The 21,874-nt window shown below is 33.4% G+C and overlaps 4 protein-coding genes across 4 annotated transcripts in view; 1 reads left to right on the top strand and 3 right to left on the bottom strand.

Annotated features, from left to right (window-relative positions):
• LOC107491575 (uncharacterized) overlaps positions 1-1,859 on the top strand; it is a gene marked incomplete in the record, with an annotated part of 3,052 nt that extends 1,193 nt beyond the window's left edge. Inside the window, 3 exon segments of the mRNA XM_021143624.2 lie at positions 1-72; positions 182-322; positions 419-1,859. Coding sequence (XP_020999283.1) covers positions 1-72; positions 182-322; positions 419-1,423 — 1,218 coding nt within the window.
• Positions 1,860-2,683: 824 nt separating this feature from the next.
• Positions 2,684-11,004, bottom strand: LOC107491576 (exocyst complex component SEC6). Its single transcript, XM_016112449.3, has 24 exons — positions 10,678-11,004; positions 9,947-10,074; positions 9,754-9,844; positions 9,554-9,643; positions 9,379-9,458; positions 9,047-9,139; positions 8,902-8,928; positions 8,661-8,765; positions 7,640-7,778; positions 7,464-7,508; positions 7,116-7,171; positions 6,588-6,696; positions 6,168-6,308; positions 5,877-6,056; positions 5,721-5,804; positions 5,530-5,616; positions 4,444-4,488; positions 4,285-4,363; positions 4,052-4,121; positions 3,825-3,912; positions 3,647-3,736; positions 3,436-3,552; positions 3,250-3,312; positions 2,684-3,094 (listed from the first exon to the last, which is right to left on the bottom strand). The coding sequence occupies exons 1-24, from the start codon at positions 10,804-10,806 to the stop codon at positions 2,963-2,965; spliced, it is 2,268 nt and encodes a 755-aa protein (XP_015967935.1). The 5' UTR covers positions 10,807-11,004; the 3' UTR covers positions 2,684-2,962.
• Positions 11,005-11,879: 875 nt separating this feature from the next.
• On the bottom strand, positions 11,880-13,111 carry LOC107491451 (uncharacterized). Its single transcript, XM_016112293.1, has 3 exons — positions 13,091-13,111; positions 12,667-13,003; positions 11,880-12,523 (listed from the first exon to the last, which is right to left on the bottom strand). The coding sequence occupies exons 1-3, from the start codon at positions 13,109-13,111 to the stop codon at positions 11,880-11,882; spliced, it is 1,002 nt and encodes a 333-aa protein (XP_015967779.1).
• Positions 13,112-14,081: 970 nt separating this feature from the next.
• LOC107491452 (exocyst complex component SEC6) overlaps positions 14,082-21,874 on the bottom strand; it is a gene marked incomplete in the record, with an annotated part of 9,767 nt that continues 1,974 nt past the window's right edge. The window contains 21 exon segments of the mRNA XM_052261970.1: positions 14,082-14,440; positions 14,812-14,874; positions 15,064-15,180; positions 15,318-15,407; positions 15,539-15,626; positions 15,800-15,869; positions 16,253-16,331; positions 16,458-16,502; positions 16,629-16,715; positions 16,824-16,907; positions 17,101-17,280; positions 17,391-17,531; positions 17,901-18,009; positions 18,341-18,396; positions 18,568-18,730; positions 19,262-19,369; positions 19,496-19,522; positions 20,085-20,177; positions 21,234-21,313; positions 21,360-21,449; positions 21,818-21,874. Of these exon segments, the coding sequence (XP_052117930.1) occupies positions 14,309-14,440; positions 14,812-14,874; positions 15,064-15,180; positions 15,318-15,407; positions 15,539-15,626; positions 15,800-15,869; positions 16,253-16,331; positions 16,458-16,502; positions 16,629-16,715; positions 16,824-16,907; positions 17,101-17,280; positions 17,391-17,531; positions 17,901-18,009; positions 18,341-18,396; positions 18,568-18,730; positions 19,262-19,369; positions 19,496-19,522; positions 20,085-20,177; positions 21,234-21,313; positions 21,360-21,449; positions 21,818-21,874 (1,959 nt within the window).

The following is a 21,874-nucleotide window of genomic DNA, read 5'->3' as shown; positions in this document are numbered from 1 at the left end:
GCTGCCAAATATGGGAAGGAATTTTTATCTTCTGCTACTGAGCTCAGGCCGGACTGTGGTGTTAATCGCCAGGTTCCTTAACTTTTCATCCTACGTGGAGGAAAGCATTTATATAGACTTACCATCAAGGATGAAAGTTATTCTCTTTTATGACATTTTTCCTTGTGAATTTCACTGGCAGTTAATAGAGCTGCTGTCGGTTCGTGCTCCGTCACCTGAAAAGAAACTGAACCTTCTAAAAGAAATTGCTGTTGAGCATGAGATAGAATGGGATCCGGCTGCTTCAGAAACCGAGTTCTTTAAGAAACACGAGGACTTGCTGGTAAGTACTAGGCAGTAGTGACTAGTGCAACAGTAACAATCTCATGTTGGCTTTCCTTTCTTTGCACCATAATCTTAAATGTTTTTTCTTTGTCAGAATGGCCCCACACAATTTGTTGGGTCAAACGTGCCACCACCTGAAGAAAAACAGGATGAAGAGTCAGACACTGCTCGTGATACATTCAATAAAGAACAACCTGATTCTGATTCCGATTCGGACATATTAGACTTCCCTGATGTGCCTAAGGTATCGGTCCAGCCAAATGCAAATGTTGCCACAGCTCCAGGAGTTGTTCCACCTCCTGAAGTTGATCTTCGTTCATCTAGCTACTCTGGAGATATCCCAGATATAAGGCATGAGCAAGTTCATGAGATATCAACTATTCAGAGAGATGAACCCCAGAATACATCTGGTAAAATGGAAAGCAAGCAGTTTGTGCCATTCATCTCCCCTCCTTCACTACCGCCTGGATCATATTCTACCAGACATAGTGATTCTCCTCCCCCCATGTCGAACACAAAAACTGAAGCCAATGTGGACTCCTTGTCAAGCTCAAAATCTGAAGCCAATGTGGACCTACAGGATGTGTTGGCTGCTGCTCATGCTGCCGCAGAAACTGCTGAACGTGCTGCAGCTGCAGCTCGCTCAGCAGCTAGTCTTGCTCAAGTCCGGATTAGTGAGCTTACCAGGAAAAACAGTGAACAGTCACCTGATAGCAGCTCTGTGAACCCATTTTATGCAGGTGGGGACAATCAATCTGTTACAGAAAGGGGACATCTAGCTAAGCATAATTCTGGAGGTACCTCTGATGGCAGTGGCGGAAATACTCCTGAACTTAATCAGGATCACTTTGCTTCACCAGACTCTCATTCTCGTTCACCAAGTTTTCCTTCATTCGATACACTCAAAGCAGATTTTGATACTTCTTTACCAAAAAATGATATAGTGGGAGAGAAATTCTCTGCTCACCAGCCTAATAGATTGCCTTCATTAGATGATGATCCATATTTTTCATACCCCAACTTATTTTCCCGGCAAAGCTCAAATATAGGATCACAGAATCATCATTCAGATAATAGCCGTTCCACTCATGATATGTGACAGGGAATGAGGGAATTGTCATTCAACCACTCATTTGACTCTGGAAGTCTTGCTCCCGAGTGTTGTTTACATTTTATGCCAGATGTAAAGTCTACATTATTTTTGTTTTAATTTTGAAGAGTACGGAAGTCCCTACTTTGTTGTCTACACTGAACAAACCATGGCTAGATTTGCATGATGATGGGAACACTGCAAGTATATAATTGCCTTGGTTCAGAAGCCTTGAATTCTCTGTTGCTGGATACTCCCAATGGATATAAATTTGCTGTAGTGTTAAAAATAAAAGCTTTCAGCATCAATGCATCATGTAGATATGAGATTGCCCAATGTTAGGTTACGCCTTACCGGATACTGCTAGACATGTCTTGCTTTCAAAACTTGGTTTGTAATTACTGTAATATTGGTTCAGTTTTATAGTGTGAAATATTTCACTCTACCTCCAAAGGCGTTTTAGTTTTAAGATTCCATAACAAATATAAATGTCAATAATATTATCTTACCACAAAAATGGTGTCTATTTATATATTGGCTACTTCTATGGTGCTTATGAATTGGTATCTAAATTTTGTCTAATTTATATTTTGTAGTAAGTTTTAATTTTTTAAATTAAATATTGATTAATCTTTTTTAGTAAGTAGGTATCACTTTTTAGAGGCTCATTTTTTTAGTTATGGAAATCTCGTTTGTGTTGTGCATGGTTATGGGTTTTTGGAGTGCTACACTAATGTGTGGGATAGTTTTTGCTCAGTTTCAGTGTGAAGAACTTGGACCATGCGAATTCTTTGTATGAAAAAGGTGATGATTAAATCGGAGGGTCCGATTCTAACATTAATTTTTTTTAAATTTTTTAAACCACAAATCGGATCGTCACATCCGATTTGTGATTGTTTGTTTAAAAAAAAAAACAATACAAAGAAGTCGGAGGCACTGATTTGTATAACTCATAACAACGTAAAACACTTCTCTTCTCACACCATTCTGTGATACACATCTCTTTCACGCAAAAAAGAATAAGCGCTTTTTAGACACTATAGCATTAATGGTATATAATATATACCGAATAGCATACTCTTCATTCTTTTCAATTGGAGCTATATAGTTATAGACTATAACCACTAAAGAACATATACGTGAATAAAGTATCAGTAGGTCTATGTAATGTACCAATGTACATGGTAAAACAAAATGGACCAGACGTAATTTTTTATTTTGGTGATTTGATACAATGAAACTTTTTAAATATGTGTTATCTTCGATAATTTAACAAAAAAATTCTTCATCATTACTTCATTAGCACACTGTTCATCAATTGTGCCCTCTCTTAATCTATTCCACCACCTTTTTAGTTCTTTTCACCAAATTCAAACGAAAATTAAAACAAAAAATAATAAGTATTTTAACATAATATACAATAATCAGTATTTATAATATTTTTAAATAACAGGAATTTCTACCAAATAAAGAAAGAATGAATGAAACGCCAAAAAGAGGCCATATACAAAACAAATAGCGACATGAACAAGTGAATGCAATGATAGTTCAAGTGAGTTTTCGCCAAATGCCTCCCGACTTAACTTGTAAGCACTTCAATCTTGAGAAAACAAAACCTCTCTTTCGAGGTTTTCCATCAACAAGCGAATTTTCGTACATCTCTTTGCACTCTTGTATCACCTGAGATTAACAAAGAAACATTGTAAATTTGTATCATGAAATTATTTATCCCAAAAGATTAACGTCTAATATGTACTATGTATTCAAAATATCTTAAGATATTTCCCGACTTCAATGTTAGACTTGAGAAAAATAACATGCTGAATGTTATTTACCTCCTTGGCATCTTTCCGTGGAATGCCTTCACGTAAGGCTACAATTTTCTCAACAACTTCAGGCTGCAGTAGCAGATAAGAACACATTCATCATAATCCTTGTATCAGTTAATTCTACTTTCAATTGCATAATGAAATCAGCTATTATAGAATAAGCCATTGATGAAATAATTTTGAGCAGATTACCGGGCAGTCGGGTTGATGCTCAAGTATATTAGAATAGTTGAGTGTGAAGTAATCCAGACTTGTAGCTGAAGCAAGATCTCGCAAATCTTTGAGTATTCTTAATCTATTTTCAATTTTCTAATAAACAATTTCAAAGGAATTATAGTAAGAAGCTTTGGCATAATTTTCATATTAGAACACAGAACCTATAAGAAATATCAAGAGAACTTACAGAAACATTGATTTCGGTCTTAAAGTAGTCCATGATAACCTCCTCATCTAGTTTCATTCGTTCAATGGTTTCTTCCTTAATGTAGTTTTTCTGAAATTATCGTGACAGATTGTCTTACTGAATAATGTATGCACAATTAAGTCCACAGAAAAGAATCAACAATTATTTACATCAGAACCTGTGATAAGAGCTGATCAACATAAATAACCACTGTTTCCTCCAGGCAGTGTTCAACCAATCTCTTATAAGATCTGTCTTCAATGTACCTTGGATATACAGCAAGTTATAAGTTTTCAAGTTACCAGTTTCTTGACCCGTGCCGAAGAAAGCTTGAGAGAGAGGTGATATTGAAAATTTAGGCAAAATTAACAATACAAAACTACTATGATCAGAAAATTTGCTCACTCTTTTACTTCTTTAAAATAATCTTCATATGTTGCAAGCAAGTACTCTGTAACAAGACCCTCACTCCATTCTGATTTATGGACGGAAAAATGACTAAATCAATATCTTATTAAGAACATTAAATAAGGTGCGAAGGAATATGCTTAATGAGCAACAAGGGTGCAACGAGTCCAAATAGCCAATTACTTAAAAATTGTTACTGTTTACAAGTAAGCTAGATGATGATACTTTACCTGGATGGTATAGCTTGGACAATAACTCCTGGTTACCAGGATCTAAAATTATTACGGTGACAGTTTGATGCAAAGCTTCCTGACATGAAATTAGAAGCAAGATATGAAGATTTAACCAAAAAAATAATAGAATTAAAAAATATGCATGCTCTCACATACCTTGGCAACTTGAAGAAAACCCTTACAAGTATCTTCAAAATTAACCTGAAATGTAACCAAAAATAAGAGAATATGGTCCAACAAAAGACGGGTATTTTTTCTCTTAATTTCCAACTAGAGTTAGACTCGCACAATGCGCGAAAACTAATATTATAAATTTTTTGTTCATAATTTTTTAGATAATTAAAAATAATAGATACGTTTTTTATTTTATAATTAGTTATAAAATAATTTATGTAACTCTTAAAACAAAGAATTGTATCATAATAAATTATAATAAAACTGATTTAGCAATCTATATATATATATTAAAGTATTTACTTTAGCAAATGTTTAATTTATAAATTGTATTTTTTTGGCACAATCACATGAAGAGAGACTCCCTGCATTGTTACATAATCATAATGAAAAATAAATAACAAAGTTCATCATATGTAATTTTTTAGCTATTTTTTTAGTATTGTTGTATTTGTTTAATTTGTACATATAGCACTAAACAAACTTATAAAACAAATACAAATATTGGTATGTTTGCTGAATGATGCTCTGTGTTGTGATTTTGATCTTGTGCCAATGTTAAAAGTGGTTGAAGAGGTTTTTGACAATCTGTGTGAGAGATTATGAGATCGATGAAGTAATATTGTAATAGTAGTAAGAGTGTTGTTGATTATATATATATAAGTAGACCATAACAATACGCAATTTAAATATTTATAAATAAACATTATTATTATCATTATTATTATTATTATTACAATTTTAATATAGAAGTTAGTTGCATTTAACCATTACTTTATAATTAAAATGCTTAATGATTTGTAGTAAATTTAATTAATTAAGGGTATTGATTAATAGAATAATTTTTTTGTAAAAAAAATTATAATATAAGAGTTTTTTTAATAAATGTCACCTATTCAGCTTATATGAGTATCAACTTATATATATAAGATAAATTGACATGGCACAATCGCAAGGAAACTATATCTCATAAACTTATCTCACAATAACTTGGTATCAATTTTTATATAATAAAAATAGATAGATATAAGGCCGGAAGTTGATATACTGAGTAACAAAGCTCCTAACCTGGTCAGCATAGATCTCTGGAAGGGCTTCTATAGTACTATTACCTAGCTCCATTGCAAGATCATGACAGCGCAAATTGTTGTTAATCTAAACAAAAGGTTAAATTGAAGCTAGTGTAAACATAATTATCAATTGAAATCAACACCATGATGAAATAATGAGTCAAGAAGTAAATTAAAAATTACACTAACCATAGCACAGAGAGGTGCCAGACCAATATCAGGAGCAGGTTCTTCAAGTCTCTTCATTTCAGCAGCTTGAAAATCACTCATCACCTGCAAAATGAATAAAATTTGAGCTACAAGGGAAAAGATAAATGCATGATGCACATAAGTTACATCTATTACCTGAATGGTTGCCAAGGCAATTCTGTATAACATGACATCAGTACTGTTATCCCTAACAATTTGTACTTGTTCCGCAAGTATCCTGAATAAATCAACAGCAGCTGGGGTATATAGCTTTCCATCTTCGGTTCTCTTTGGGGGTTGTGTTTTATCAGCCTCCAAAATATTCAAGTACCATTTCTGAAAACACATTAAGCAAAGATCTTAATGTTATGCATGATGAAGAACAACATCCATGGAACAAAAGGAGAATGCCCAAGCTAAATGAAGAAACATGGTATCCATGATTACCTTTGTTGTAGCGTGCATTCTTTCAACATAGGAGTCCATAAGAGGATCCAAGGCACCACTCTCAGAGCACACTTGGGCTAGAGTCTCATCAACACCAAGTGCAATGAGATGCTCTTGGTATTCCATCACCCAACCAGTTACCTGATCAACAAAATTAAATGAGAAGAGAAGAACATAGAGAGACTGGTAGAGGAACATAAATGATATAGCAAAGATCTGGAAAGCCCGTAGTATTGGATATTAGTACCTATACCTTAAAATATAGCGCATAACATGTAACATTTGTCACATTCTAACATATTATGTAATATGGACAAACTTGGAAACTAGTAACTCAGTTTCCTAAATTCTACATAGATAGAGAATGCATTGCTGTCTCCCACTTATGAAGACGAATCTGATACACTAACAGTGAAATACCTTTAATATCTCTATATTTGTCAACTCATTCGCCCTGTCACTAAGCAACCTTAGCATCTGAACAAATCTCTCGGTGTATAGATTTACCATTAGTTGGAAAATTTCGTATCTGCCATAATGAAAATCGGATTAAGAGGAAACTAAAACTTGAACACAAAAAGAACCCCACTACAACAAATGCTACCTTAAATGAAGTGAAATGTGCCAGTTTTCCAGAGATAAATTCTAACACACGTTACACACACAACTTGTAATGTGAAAAAGAGTGTTCTCTCTAATATCTCATGACTTTTATAGCCCCACTTTCTATTTACCAGCAACAACAATTACTAAGCCTTGCCACACCAGGTTAGCTCAACACTAAACAGAAAATTTAGAAGATTGAAAGAACCTTTGATGATACTAAACAACCATTCAATATACACAGGAGAAAAAATCAGTGGCAAGCACATCTGAAAATTGTAATGAGAATATTCACTGGCAGAAGGTTATTGACGAAAAAAAAGAAATACTAAATAAGTATCAAACCTTGGGGGAAAACAGGGAGCTACATAGTCATATATATCTCCAAGTTCATCTGAAATCTGTAGCCAAAAACGAGTTTCCATCACTAATCAGGAGCCATTCAGGCTAACCCGCTCCAAATTCATTATCAACCATCATTATATAAAAGGTAAACGCATCATAAAATATTCACAGAATTCATTAGACTAAAAATTTTAAAGAAAGTGTCATCTGATTTCTCAAGTACACAAATATTAGCATGCATTATAAACAATCTAACAATGAAAAACAACAATTGGCTGAGGGCTTGAGAAAAGGATGAAATGAAAATAAAAAGCAAGACACTCAAGCTTAAAATTTATTGCAACGTACCACTTTCGCTTCCTCTATAGCTGCTTTCAGGTCCTCAAATACAAGCTGATTCGTATATTAAATCAACGGTCAGTGCCATACTTAATTGTACAGCGAAACTTTGCAGGTGTGTGCATGAGAATAGAAGTGGGTAGATTCTTGATAGTGCAGAGGGCATGTAGATCAGAAAGACCTACCTTAGTGAGAAGCTTGTTAAAGCGCTGTTCCGCAGTCTTCCTTAATTGCTCATAGCACTTATCCTTAAACCCTTTTCCTTGAACCTTCAATTTTTGCTGTGTTGAATTTTCTGAAGAAGCTGTGGCATTTCCAGCTCTCCTGTCATATGTTTGCATTAACATAATAATCATGGATTGTTCAATACTGTGCCTGGAACTTCGTTTCTTATCAAAATTGATGTTCCATGTTGGGCATTGCATGAATAATATGATTTGGGTTTGTGAGTGAAAATCATAGAGAAGCCATATAACACACACACAGACATATATATATGAGTTATATGAGTTAAGATCAAATAACACAAGGAAAGTTACATTGCTTATAGAGTCTAAAAATAGAGTTTTATCAATCAAACGTTGAATTACGTTCACCTATAATGAAGATCATTTATACCAAATTCTGTAAAACTTGAACATCGTTAATATTCTAATCTAGCAACTCATATTCCTGTACGTTTCAATCTTTTATATTACCATCAATTTTAATCTATAAAAATTAAGTCAAATGATTTTACATTGATATGAAATTTTGTAGACTTGTTTTACAATATATAAGCTTCTAAACCAATGGTGAGTTTTGTAAAACATTATTTCAATAAAAAGTTATTCAACAGTGTAAAATTTACTTAAATTTTTGTATGTATATATAATGAAAAATAAAAAGAATTATAGTTGATATCAAGAACAAGATTATGTAAACGAACTTAAATTTAAGAAAAATTGTAAGGAAAATAAGAGAATGTTTTGTACATGCTAATTTAATAACAACACAAAGGGGAAATGGGGCAACCATCCAACTGTTGAAGACAGTGTAACTAGCAGCTTCTGAAAACATGTCATGGCAAGTAACACTAACTAAACTAATCATACATCAAGATGGCAAATAGGGTTGTTATTCCGGTTGTTATAAATATGGTTTATGGATTATCATGATCACAATGTATCTCAATAATGTAAATAAATTTTAAATATTACAACATACGTAGCACTCCTACGAAGATTTGGAGCCGAAGCCATATCCTCCCCTTCAGCCTCAGCTACTTCCTCTGCAACCTGTTGATCGTGGATTTCTTGCATTTCAACAACTCTAGTATGGGAAAATCAAAGTTGAAATAAGAGTATGCATCATGTAACCTACTGTCTAGTGAAAAGATGAAAGGAATAAAGAGAAAAAGAAAACTATAAAATGGGAATGAAAATGAAATTGTAGATCAACTACACACCTTAAAGCACGGACCAAAGTCTGTGGGCTGCATAAGAAAAAAAAAATGGAAAAATCATATCACTACCAAAGCAAAAATGGGCAATGTTAAATTGTTAATTATGATGAAAAGTTAGATATATTCATAACCAAATCACAGGACAAACCTTTGTTTAGAAAGTGCAACGAAATTGGATATGTGACCCCATAGTGTCTTCTCAAAGGTTTCCCAGGTCCTATCTACATCTTCAAAATATTCTCTGATACAATCAAACAAATACAGGAATAAGATGTGGGAAAGTAGATTCTTATCCCTACAGTACAAAATGATTGGTCAAGGAAACAAAACAAGAATCACAATGTCCACCATAAAATAGCCACAAGAAACTAAAAGATTTCCAAGGATTGAAATGGCCTAAAGGATGGAATTTATCTCAAAAGCTGTGGTCGGCCCCTACGGAATTTAAATAGGTAACGCATATTACTTAAAGTGATGGACCTTAGTCTCCCAGCCTCTTCCTTGTGAGATCCTGCAGCTGCAAGAGCAAATCTCCGCTTTCCATCCAAAGCTGTTAACCTCTGTTCAGATGAAACACAGGATAAGGATTCAAATGAGAATACAAGGATTACCATTTTTAATTAGGAAACAGTATTTCAAGTAAGACCACCCTTACCTCATAAGTGTGCACAATTTCTTTGTCATCAGTCAGAGAATCCCGAGCTGCAGCAGCCTCAACAGAGATGGACATCATACCTCCAACATCCTGTTGGAATCCAAACGAGAAGTTAGCCAAAACCACAAACCAATCCAAACGGGATAGAAACGATGCATGCTGCATTAATCACATTCTAACATTAAAGACAGAAAAATCACCTTCAAGGTTGTGTTTAAGTTATTTCTTGCGTGGGAAAGTAGCTTTATCTGGTCATGGTTCTCGATTAATGTTTGGCATTCCAGACATAACCTGATGCATCGGCAAAAATCAAAATAAGCTCAAACTGAAAGATATAATCATGCTAGTTCATGTAAGAGAAAATAAATTTCAGTTCTCATTATTTTAACATACTTTTCAATGTTGACAAAGTTTTCACGAAGCTGAGTTGTGGTCTGCTCTGAACGAGAGAGTGATTTCAGTCCAGACTGGGCCTTTTCAACCTGCTCTACAACCATGGTACTAAGCTGTGCATCATTGGCCTGAAAGTAAGAGAAAATAGAAACACTCAGTACAAATATTTGCAAGATAATAAGTGAAAAATTAAAAAAGATACACAAACACAGCAAACAATTGTGAATGTCACTGTAAATACAATACATAATAAGTAAGTACATATAACAGTAAGAAAACTCGGATCAACTAGAACAAGCACTGGTTAATTTCATAACCAAGTTGATGATAGAAATCAGTGACAGAGTGTAAAACTGCATTAACTTAAATTAATACAAACAAAAATATACAAAAACTAGGTGAAAGTACCACTACACAAAAGAAACATATTAGTTGAACCATAGTTATATATATTCACAAATTAGGTGACGCAACGCATACAATTCGTGAGTATCAATTCACAATTCATAAACGCCATAAGTTTACTTTTCACACAAAATATTTTACATACCAACTTCAGACTAATTAATTGCTTAAATCATAATTACCATAACATTGGGTAGAAAAGTTATCAACGGAATAAAATCTGTTTTCCTATACATATATAAACTAAAACACTAACAATAACGAAAACATAAAAGTTAAATTCAATAAAGCTGGTAAGATTGAATGGAACCATAAAGTGATGATACCTGTTGGCGCGAAATGTAATCGGCCTTGATGGAAGAGATTGAGATCAGCTGCTCCGGAAGAGATAGCAGCTTCGCCACCTCGCGAATAGCCGCCTCCTTCGCTTCCACACCGAGATCCTCCGCCATCATCTTTGCCGATAGAAGTTTCCAAAAACAGAAGAAAAAGAAAGGAAGAAGAAAATAATACTCTCTTACGGAATTGTTCGGGTGAAATCGAGCATGAATATGATAAGCGCATGAAGATGCAAACGCGATAAACCAAATTGTTGTTTGGAGAAGAATTCAATGAATGCTTCGAAGAGAGAGAGAGAGAGAAGTTAGCTAGTAGAGTACTGAACATGTGTATAGTTAGTTACATTAGTCCAAAACGTTTATAGTTTTAGAATTTGATTATTTATATACTAAAAAAAAAATTCAAGGTGTGAAGAATCTGTGTTAACTGTTAAGTGGAAAAGCCAAGATTTAATTATCATTTTTTTTTCTTCGGCTAGCTTTGGTAAATGTAACTTTTTGGTAGTGTTACTATTAGAATTTAGAAATATTGATCCCTTTTATTAATAAAGTATTTGCCACATTTCATCACATTATGTAAGATGCACAAACTGGAAATCTAGTAATTCAGTTTTCCAAATAATATAGCTAAATAATATTAAAAAGTATAAATTATTAGAAAAATATGATATATAAGTAATAAAAATAATATATAATTGATAAACACAATTATATAAAAAAACCTTGAAAACATTGTAAGAACATCATATGTTATAATGTTTTAAGAGTTTATCACCCAATATATACTGAACAAATTGTTTAACAATCAATTCAATTTCTTTAATTTAGTAATCTAATAGGATACTTTAATTTATTTTTAAATATTGATAGCTAATTGATGGTCAAAAATAATAAATTCTAATAGCCCTTTAACATTTCTCATAGTAAAATCTTTTACAGTTTATAAGAAAAACCTCCAAAGACAGAAGAGTGAAGAATATAAATATGCAAACAAATAAGTAATATTTGATTAAAACAATGTCAGTATTTCACCTTTGTATATCAAACTTGCATGCTAAATTGCTAATAATAAAAAGGAAATAAACATGGCTTGATGAAAGGAAGAAATAAAGATTTAATACAGTTTGCAACACAATACTTTCTAAAAATACAAATTAAAAATCTAAGGATAAAAAGGAAAGAATTCTAAGCTAAAGGAATATCCAAACAGGAGGACAAAAAAAGTTGACATCTGACAATACTGTTTGACAACTCTCATCTTCCAAATTGAAGATGCCAATGTTATGATAGTAAACAACGTTTAATGATTGGTCTTCAACAAAATTATCGGTAAAGAAGATCTGATTTCCTTTGCAATTTGAAAAATCATCAGCCAACATTTGAACAGAAGCATTGAATCCAATTACCAATACGTAATTTCCCAAACTGGTTACTCTTGACCATGTGTTTGCATTTTTCTCCAATTTATAAATATAGAATTTGATAGTCTCATAGGAACGCTTCTCATCATGCTCCATCAAATTACGAAGATGTCTTGCCACCATCAATAAACTTCCATCAGCACAACCAATCAGATATTTAAGATTGGAGATTTCTCCTTGAGTGACAACATCAGATGGAGGCGCGGCTTCATGAATTATTCCCACGGGCCCTGTCTTTGTTTTTGTATCAAACTCGTATAGCTGACCATCATCATCTACTGCATATATCTTCTCTTGAAAAAATATAACATCTTGAAAGTATGCAGTTGCATCGGCACTTGTTGGTAATTTGAGCCATATCTTGTTGTTCGACTTGTAAAAAGCCAAACTACAAGCTCCATATATAGCCACAGCTATAAAATCATTGTTATTGTCATTAATAGGAGCTGAATTTATAAACGACCTTCCAAACTAGAAATTTATTTGCAGCAATGATGTCCTCAGTGACCTTGCAGGGTCCAATGTAGAAAGTACATTCATCTCCGTCATCAATTACATAGAGTTGAGATTGGAGGAAGATCCAAGTAAGCCTTCGTCAATGGATTTAGCATTCGGATAGTGCCTTCATATATGGATACTATTATTAGCCATCCATGACAAGAACCACGGATAAGATTGTATTGCAGGTCTGCCAGTTTGAGATGGTAAATTCCCTTCTCGTCGAGACTAGAAGTGTCAACAGATTCTTCGTCAATGTTAGGTAATTGCGTGATATGGTAGACGTCCTCACCAGCTTTGAAAGGTTCTTTAGCAGTAGGAGTGCCACCAATAGGTAATAGCAGCCACGGAGCTTTGATGCCATTGGGGATCTTTGGAAGTTTGAAGTTCCATTCCTTGCAAACCAATCGAAGTTGAAGGTAGTCATCATATGAATAGAGTCGCTTTGTAATTTAGTTCAACATATCTTGATGTATTCTTGCCCATTGATCAACCTCACCCATGATGTGTACGTTAGACTCGAGCTATGTCAATTGACCCAGGACTCTGCATATATATATACTGATTTATGGGAAAGAAAGTGTTGCACTAAAAAGTTGGAAATATATAGATAGATGAAAATAAAAAATTTAGTCAATTTAAAACCGTTCTTGCTTTGATAACTATAATATAATTGTCTAAATTAAGATAGATTTCTGCTGTATGATTGAAAGATAAGATTGAAATATAATCCTTGTAGATAGATGTGATACAAAAAAGATCCAAAATTTGAAGTTTGATATTAAAATATATATGAAATCTTTTACTGCTATTTGTGTTTAATTTTAATTAATTCATGACAAAATAAACATTTTTTAATATGTTATCATTAATAATTAAAAAATATCTAAATTTTAAAACTTGGTTACTGAAAGATATATAAAATCTTTGACTTTTTTTATTTCATTAAAATATTTATTTAATTTTATTGCGAATCAAATCAGTATGTAAAATTAATTATTCGTTCTTTCAAATTATAACAAGCACTGGTTTCTCAACAGTGACTATATTGTTTCTCCTTTAAGATTTTTTTTCGTTTTTTAACGATGCACTATTAGATAAATATTTTTAGTGTATTATTTTAAAAAATCTCCACCTTTTATTATGCTATCCTATTTTTGAATTTTTTTGTATTTTATTTTTCAATAATTAATAAAATATAATCCTATATCTTGAAAAAGAAAAAATTATTATATTGTTTCATCTTTTGGCCCTATTCAAAGTCGTGTACAACTTTACTTTGTTAATTTACCACATTATGGTCGCACATGAGCAAATATAATTCAAGCTTTCATCTATTTAAGCTAAATTATTCAATTATCTGCTAAAATCACTGGAAGCAATTAAAAGAAAAACTCAACTTTATTGGGGATCAGAGAGGATGTCATATCGGTAACAAAAAATTAAATAAATATAATAACGCAAAAATTAGAATAAGACCACGGAAAATGTCATATCAGTAACTTTTATATCATGTATAAGTCTCATTATTTTGATATAAAAGTGATTAGACCTTCACCTTTTTTACTTTCCTAACTTCTACACTGTCTGGATTCGAAGCGAAAATGTCAACACCACATATACAAGTGAAATGGAAAATGGTAAAAAACACATTTTAAAAGAAAAAAAAAACTACGTAAACAAGTGGATGGAACTGCACTTCAAGTGAGTTTACGCCAAATGCCTCCCCTAGATTGTGTTAAGCACTTCACCCGTGGGAAAACAAAACCCGCCTTTGGAGGTCTTCCATCAATAAGAGAATTTTCATATATCTCTTTGCATTCTTGTACCACCTGATTTAACAAGAAAAACATCATTCATAAACATTGAACATTTCAAAATCAACATAAATTTTCTTCGGCCAGATTTGATAAATATATTATCAATCACTCATGACTCAAGTTGGTTCTTAATTTTTTTCTTTTATATTTTAAAATCAAATTAGTCCGTAAACTTATGTATGTGAATCATGTTAGTCCTTTTAATAAGCATTTCCATCTTGACACCGTTGGATTGTGCCCATGTGGATAGTTAAGTGCCAAGATGGCAGTCCATTAAAACGATGTTGTGGGTGACAATTAAGTGTCCACGTTGGCATGCTCTGAACATCAAGATGGAAATGGATAGAATTTTTTAGCATAATTAAACGCTATATTTTATTTACCTCCTTAGCATCTTTCCGAGGAATGCCTTCTCTAAGGGCTACAAGTTTCTCAACAACTTCAGGCTGCAATAGAACCAGGGCAACCCAATTTAAATCATCATATATCCATGCAAAAGTTTTCTAAGCAAATGAAAAAACTATATATAATAACTTAAGTAATGCAACTTTGTTTACTTGTTTTAGTAACAGATGAGCTACTACCAGAAAGCAAATTGAATAAATCAATCAAATAATTTTGGGGCAGAATGTTACCGGACAGTCAGGTTGATGCTCGAGTATATTATTATAGATGAGTGTGAACGTATCCAGGCTCTCGGCTGAAGCAAGTTCCCTCAAATCACTGAGTATACTCAATCTATTTTCAATTTTCTAATCAAGAAGAATGTGAGGGAAATTATAGTGAGAGGCTTTAACATGTAATACCAAGACTTACAGCAAATAAAATGTTTGCCGCTCATAATTTGACATTAGAATACATCACTGACAAGAAGTATAAGAGAACTTACAGATGCACTGATATGTTCCCTAAAAAAGTCCAGGATAACCTCCTCATCTAGCCTCATTCGTTCAATAGTTTCTTCCTTAATGTAGTTTTTCTGAAATTAGAAAGATGAGTAAATTTTCTTCCTTAATGTAGTCATACAAATAAAAAGCTACTACTGAAGAATTATGCACATTTTAATTTTTAGTCCACGAAAAAAAGAACCAACAATAATTGACATAGAACCTGTGTTAAAAGATGATCAACATAAACAACCACTGTTTCCTCCAGGCAGGCTTCAACAAATCTCCGAAAAGATCTATCTTCAATGTACCTGGGAAGAAATCTGATGATTTAGAAAGGCCATATTTGGGTCCATGCTTCATGCATTAGGCTTCTATAATTACCAATTTCTTTACAGATACCAAAGAAATCTGACAGAAGTGATATGGGACATGCAAAAAATTTTATCAATACAAGATTAATATGCTTAGAGAATTTACTGACAATTTTACGTCAGTAAAATAATCGCCAAATGTTGCAACCAGGTACTCTGTAACCTGCCCCTCACTCCATTCTGATATATCCACAGAAAAAAGATAAGTCAATTTTATTGTTAAGAACATCAAAATAAGGTATAAGGCATGTACTTCATGAGATATAAAAGGGAAGGAAGTAAATTTACTTCCCGATAAAACCTTGACCCGAGGAATAGTGCAAGAAAGTGTTGGACACAAGGGTGCAATGAATCCAAATAGCCATGTATCAGGCACAAAATATGTGTATTTATATTTATCACACAAACTTTAAATAATTTATTGTGGGAGAAGATAATGGAGCTGATTATATTAGGAATCCTCCTAACACAAAAGAACTCCTCATCAATCTCCAAAGTTCTGACGAAGAAATAGCTAGTAAAATTTGATATGGTTAGAAGTTAGCTAGATATCAGTACTTTACCTCTATGGTATAGCTTGACCAGTAACTCCTGGACACCAGGATCTTCAAATATTACATTAACCGTTTGATGCACAGCTTCCTATCATGAAAAAAATACAATTAAACTATCAAAACACAATCTCCTCCAAATATCAGATGTTTATCAAACTGGTAAACGGAGTAATTACTTGCAATTCTAAAAATAGAATTGCATAATCTCGCATACCTTGGCAACCTCGAGAAAACCCTTACAAGTATCTTCAAAATTAACCTGAAATGTAACAGAAAACTCAAAACAAAGTCCAGGAAAAATAAAATAAAACAGAAAACCTAGGTATCCGTTCTTAATTTCCAATATCAGTCCCCATCATTGCATACTAATTAAAAAGCTCCTAACCTGCTCAGCGTAGTTCTGTGGAAGGGCTTCTATGGTACTATTACTTAGCTCCATTGCTAGATCATAGCAGCGCAAATTGTTGTTAATCTAAACACAATGATAAATTAAACCTCATGTCAACATAATTACCAAATGAAATCAACCCCGTGATGAAATAATAAGTCAAGAAGTAAAAAAATTAAATGTTTCACTGACCATAGCACAGAGAGGTTCCAAACCAATTTCAGAAGCAGGTTCTTCGAGTCTCTTCTTTTCAGCTGCTTGAAAATCAATCATCACCTGTAAAAAGAAGAAAATTTGAGCTGCGACAAACCCTTTATGGATTTCCAGTTATACCTAGCGATATTTGACCACATTATAGCACTAGATTAAAAATACTTTTCCAAGTGCTGTCCATCTTTAACTATTATTTTCAACAGTTTAGTTTCAGAAAAAATGTAAACACATACTGCACATAGGTTACGTCTATGACCTGAATAGTTGCCAAGGCAATTCTGTACAACATGATATCAGTGCTGTTATCCCTAACAATTTGTACTTGCTCCCCAAGTATCCTGAATAAATCAACAGCAGCAGGGGTATATAGTTTTCCATCTTCTGTTTTCTTTGGGGGTTGTGTTTTATCAGCCTCCAAAATATTCAAGTACCATTTCTGAAAAACATTAACAAGAAGTTTGCTTAATGTTTAAAAAGACATTCACGAAAGAAAAAAACATGAGAAAATGTTCAAGCTAAATGAAGAAACGTGCTAGCCACGATTACCCTTGTTGTAGCTTGCATTCTTTCAACATAGGAATTCATAAGAGGATCCATGGCACCACTCTCAGAGCACACTTGGGCAAGAGTCTCATCAACACCAAGCCCAATGAGATTATCTTGGTATTCAACAACCCAACCAGTTACCTGATATATAAAAAAATAGAGGTAATCGTGTATTTTTCCCCATAAAACATTAAAAGGGAAGAGAAGAAAATAGACTAATAGAGGGAGCAGTAGAAGAAGAGGAATCATCAAGGACTAAATAATATAGCAAGATACCAAAAATCTGAAAAGATTGAAGTACGGCCTCACAATTTATAAAGCCAATTGGATCTAATTATGGGTTTTAACCAACTTGTGAAAGAAACTGGAAACTGGAAAGCTAGTAACTCGTTTCCCAAATTCGATTGAGGTAGAAAATGAATGACTTCCTCAACTTTACGCAAGAAGAATATGATACACTAAGTACATGATAACATGTTATATATGTAAACAGAAACTCCGGTGAAATACCTTTAATATCTCAATGTTTGTCAATTCAGTTGCCCTGTCACTAAACAACCTTAGCATCTGAATAAATCTCTCGGTGTACAGATTTACCATTAGCTGGAAAATTTCGTATCTGCCAGAAAGAAAAAACAGATTCAGCAGAAACAAAAACATGAACACAAAAAGAACCCTCTTCAAACAAATACTTCCTTCTTTGCCATTGATCATACATAAACAACCATTCGACATGCACAAAGATTAAGGTATATTCTTAAACGATTTGAAGATCCTTTAATCATACATAAACAACCATTCAACATACACAAACACGTGCCATAACAAGATGCAGATAAAAACATAGTGGGAAGCACATCAAAATCTTATAATGAGATTATTCGCTACCAGAAAACCTGCCTAAAAGCAGAGAAAGCAAAAGAAAAGGAAGGATTCAGCACACATCGCACCTTGGAGGAAAGCAAGGGGCTACATAGTCATAGACATCTCCAAGTTCATCAGCAATCTGTATGCCACAAAAAATACTAGTTTCCATCAGAATAAAAAAGTGTTATCTTATTTCTCTAGTACACAACAAATAATCAACGACAGAAGAAACAAGCTGATCCATAAGTTAGAATGGCAGTCAGTGCCATACAGAATAGTGTCGTGAGAGTATGCAGGTGTGTGTACAAACACAAGAGCAGTGGGAACGTAGATCAGTAAGACCTACCATAGTGAGAAGCTTGTTAAAGCGTTGTTCCACAGTCTTCCTTATTTGCTCATAGCACTTATCCTTATAACCTTTACCTTGAACCTTCAATCTTTGTCGTGCTGATTTTTTCAAAGTTGTAGATGTCCTGTCATTTTCTGGTATTAACATGAAATCCATGGATGGTTCCATAATGAACCTAGAACTTCATTTATTCTCAAGTGAACATGACAGTGAAGTCAATAACATGTGGAAGCCATAGACAAGAGGACAAACATCCACCATAGTTAGGTGAGTGACATGGCCAATGTGTTAGAAAGGAAGCCATGTTAGATAAAGAAAAAGTTTCATAAGTATATTCATAAAGTGTGATTTAGAAAAAAATAAAAAAAAAGGAAAGAACTGAAGTTTTGGTCAAGAACTTGAAATTGTAAGGAAACTTAAGACACTGAATTGTGCAAGCTAAAACCTACAATAACACAAAGGCGTAAAAGGGCAACCACCCAATTGTTAAGACAGATAGACTAACAACTTCTGAAAACATGCCACAGCAAATAGTGTCAACTAAACTGAGCAAATAGTATTTGTATATAAAGAGGGGGTTATCCAAATTATTACAAATTACAGATTATAATGACCACAGTGCATCTGAACAATCCAAATAAATAATTATACATACATAGCACCCCTACGAGGATTTGCAACCGATGCCATTGCACCATCCCCTTCAGCCTCAGCTGCTTCCTCTGCAACCTGTTGATCGTAGATTTCTTGCATTTCAACAACCCTAGTGTATGAAAAACATAGTCAAAACAAGATTAGGTATCATACAACCCACTGTCTAATGAAAAGAATAAAGAGGAATAAAAATACAAAATGAAAATGAAACTGAAATTGCAGATCAACTACATACCGTAAAGCACGAACCAACGTCTGTGGGCTGGATATGGGGAAAAATAAATAAATTAAATAAAATGAAAATTGTCACTCATATCACAACAAAAGCATCTAATGTCACATAATTAACAATACGTTGCAGGAAAATGTGCTAAATGAATGGAATATAAATTATAGCCACTTGATTTTAACTACTTTTTCATGATTTCTTAACAATAGCAGTCTACTGCTCCAAATTCAACACAACCAGACATGCCATAAAATTATAAAACAACTAGGTAGGTATTAGACCTAATTCTATGTATGCAGAAATGAGTATAATAAAGATTTCATTATTTTACACTTCAGCCAAAGTGAACAAGACCCTTGAAATCCTCTCTGGCCTAGGCTTGTGCATAGAAATGTGAACGCTACTAAAGAAATAATTAAACAAAACACAATCAAATATGTTATACCTTAGAATCAATAGAAAATAAAACACCTCAAGTAACACTCAGTTGATGGAAGTTTAGAGATGCAGTTTCGTTGGAAAAATAGGCAACATGTTAATACAAGAAATACAATGAAAAGTCAGAGATATTCTTACTCAAAAACATGGCACAAACCTTTCTTTAGAAAGTTTATAGAAATTGGATATGTGACCCCATAGTGTCTTCTCAAAGGTTTCCCAGGTTCTATCTACATCTTCAAAATATTCTCTGAAACAAATGCAACAATAAGATGTGGAAAACTATATTCTTACATCATAAAATAAATGAAGAGGAAACAAAACAGTTAATTGCAAATGTCAAAGTTTATAGAAATCATCTTTTTTCAAAAGTAAAATATAAAATAAAAATTGTACTAGTCATCTATCAATAGTCGCCTCAGTTACAACCAGTAATTTAGACATTTCAACTGCACCAAAACAATGGCAGTGCTCAACCCTTCATTTCACTGAAAGCTTATGCTTAACAAAACTATATTTGCTTACAAGAGAACAAATGACCATTAGCAGGCCTGATGAATAAACAACAACTTCAATGATGAGTGAATCACTATTTCCTTATCAACTACAATGACGCATAAATGGTATTGATTGATTCTTTTTTTTTATCCGCCATCATTCTAATTTTAGTCTTTATAACTATTTCAGCATATGCGCTTAGTTCAAAATTTTAATTTTAATTCTGTCAAACATTTTTGAGAGTTTTCTTTTGATTCTTATATAACTATAATCACTTAATAGTGAAACTAAATAACAAGGACAAAACATAATCATGGAAATTAGGAGGGAACAAAACAAAAGCAATGGTGTTGTTTGATCCATGTAGTCGATCCCGTCTAGTAAGATAAAGCTATGTTGTTGTAATTATTGTTCTTGTAAAACAAAAGCAAAAAAATTACAAACACAAAAATCAAAACAAGTCAAATTTACAGTGACTAAAACATACTTAAACGTTTAAATATTTTATAATAGCCACTAACAATGTCTACAATAAAATAGAAGCACACTGGAACATATATCTGAAACTACCAATTTCCAAGGATTGACAGCATAAAGGATAACCTAAGCAGATATATTACTGAAAAAGTAAACTAGCGGCTTCATTCTTTTTCTTTTTATTGAAAAGAATAGTTGGTCATCACATAAATGTATGGGGGGCTTTTGCAGGTTGCAATTCAGTCCCACAATATGTGGAAGGCCCCTCCAGGGTTCATATTCAGTTATGCACACAGATAACGAACATCACAGTTAAGTTAAAGTAACAGACCTTAGTCTCCCAACCTCTTCCTTGTGAGATCCTGCAGCTGCTAATGCAAACCTCCGCTTTCCATCCAAAGCTGTTAACCTCTGTTCAGATGAAACACAGGATAAGGATATGTAAGACCAGCCTTACCTCATAAGTGTTGACAATTTCTTTGTCATCACTCAAAGAATCTCGAGCTTCCGCTGCCTCATCAGAGATGGACATCATACCTTCAACATCCTATCAGAAATCCAAACAAGAAGTTAGCCAAACCATAAAACAATGAAGGGTGGGCGAGGTCATGTTTACTCAAAAACAGGATAAAAGACTGCAAATATGCAAGTGTATGCCTGTATCAATCCCATTCCAATATTGAACTATCCACAAAATTACAAAGTTCAATACAAGGCAGTATTCAAGAGGGACATTGAAACAATGTAGTTAAACACAAGTCTGAGGGTCAGAATCCTTACTGCAATACTTGCTCACAAATAGCTAAATACTATTACAGAGAGGGATGGGAAGTAATAGATAATAACTCTCTAGATTGTTAAGAGTCCTTAAATTTAATAACGAATTATAGAGAAATTTATAGACAGAAAAATTACCTTCAAGGTTGTGTTTAAGTTATTTCGTGCATTGCTAAGTAGCTTTATCTGGTCATG

Source organism: Arachis duranensis, chromosome 5 (genome assembly GCF_000817695.3).
Source record: "Arachis duranensis cultivar V14167 chromosome 5, aradu.V14167.gnm2.J7QH, whole genome shotgun sequence".
Taxonomy (NCBI): Eukaryota; Viridiplantae; Streptophyta; class Magnoliopsida; order Fabales; family Fabaceae; genus Arachis; species Arachis duranensis.
The sequence above is the reverse complement of the archived record's forward strand: the minus strand, read 5'-3'. Positions and strand labels throughout refer to the sequence as shown.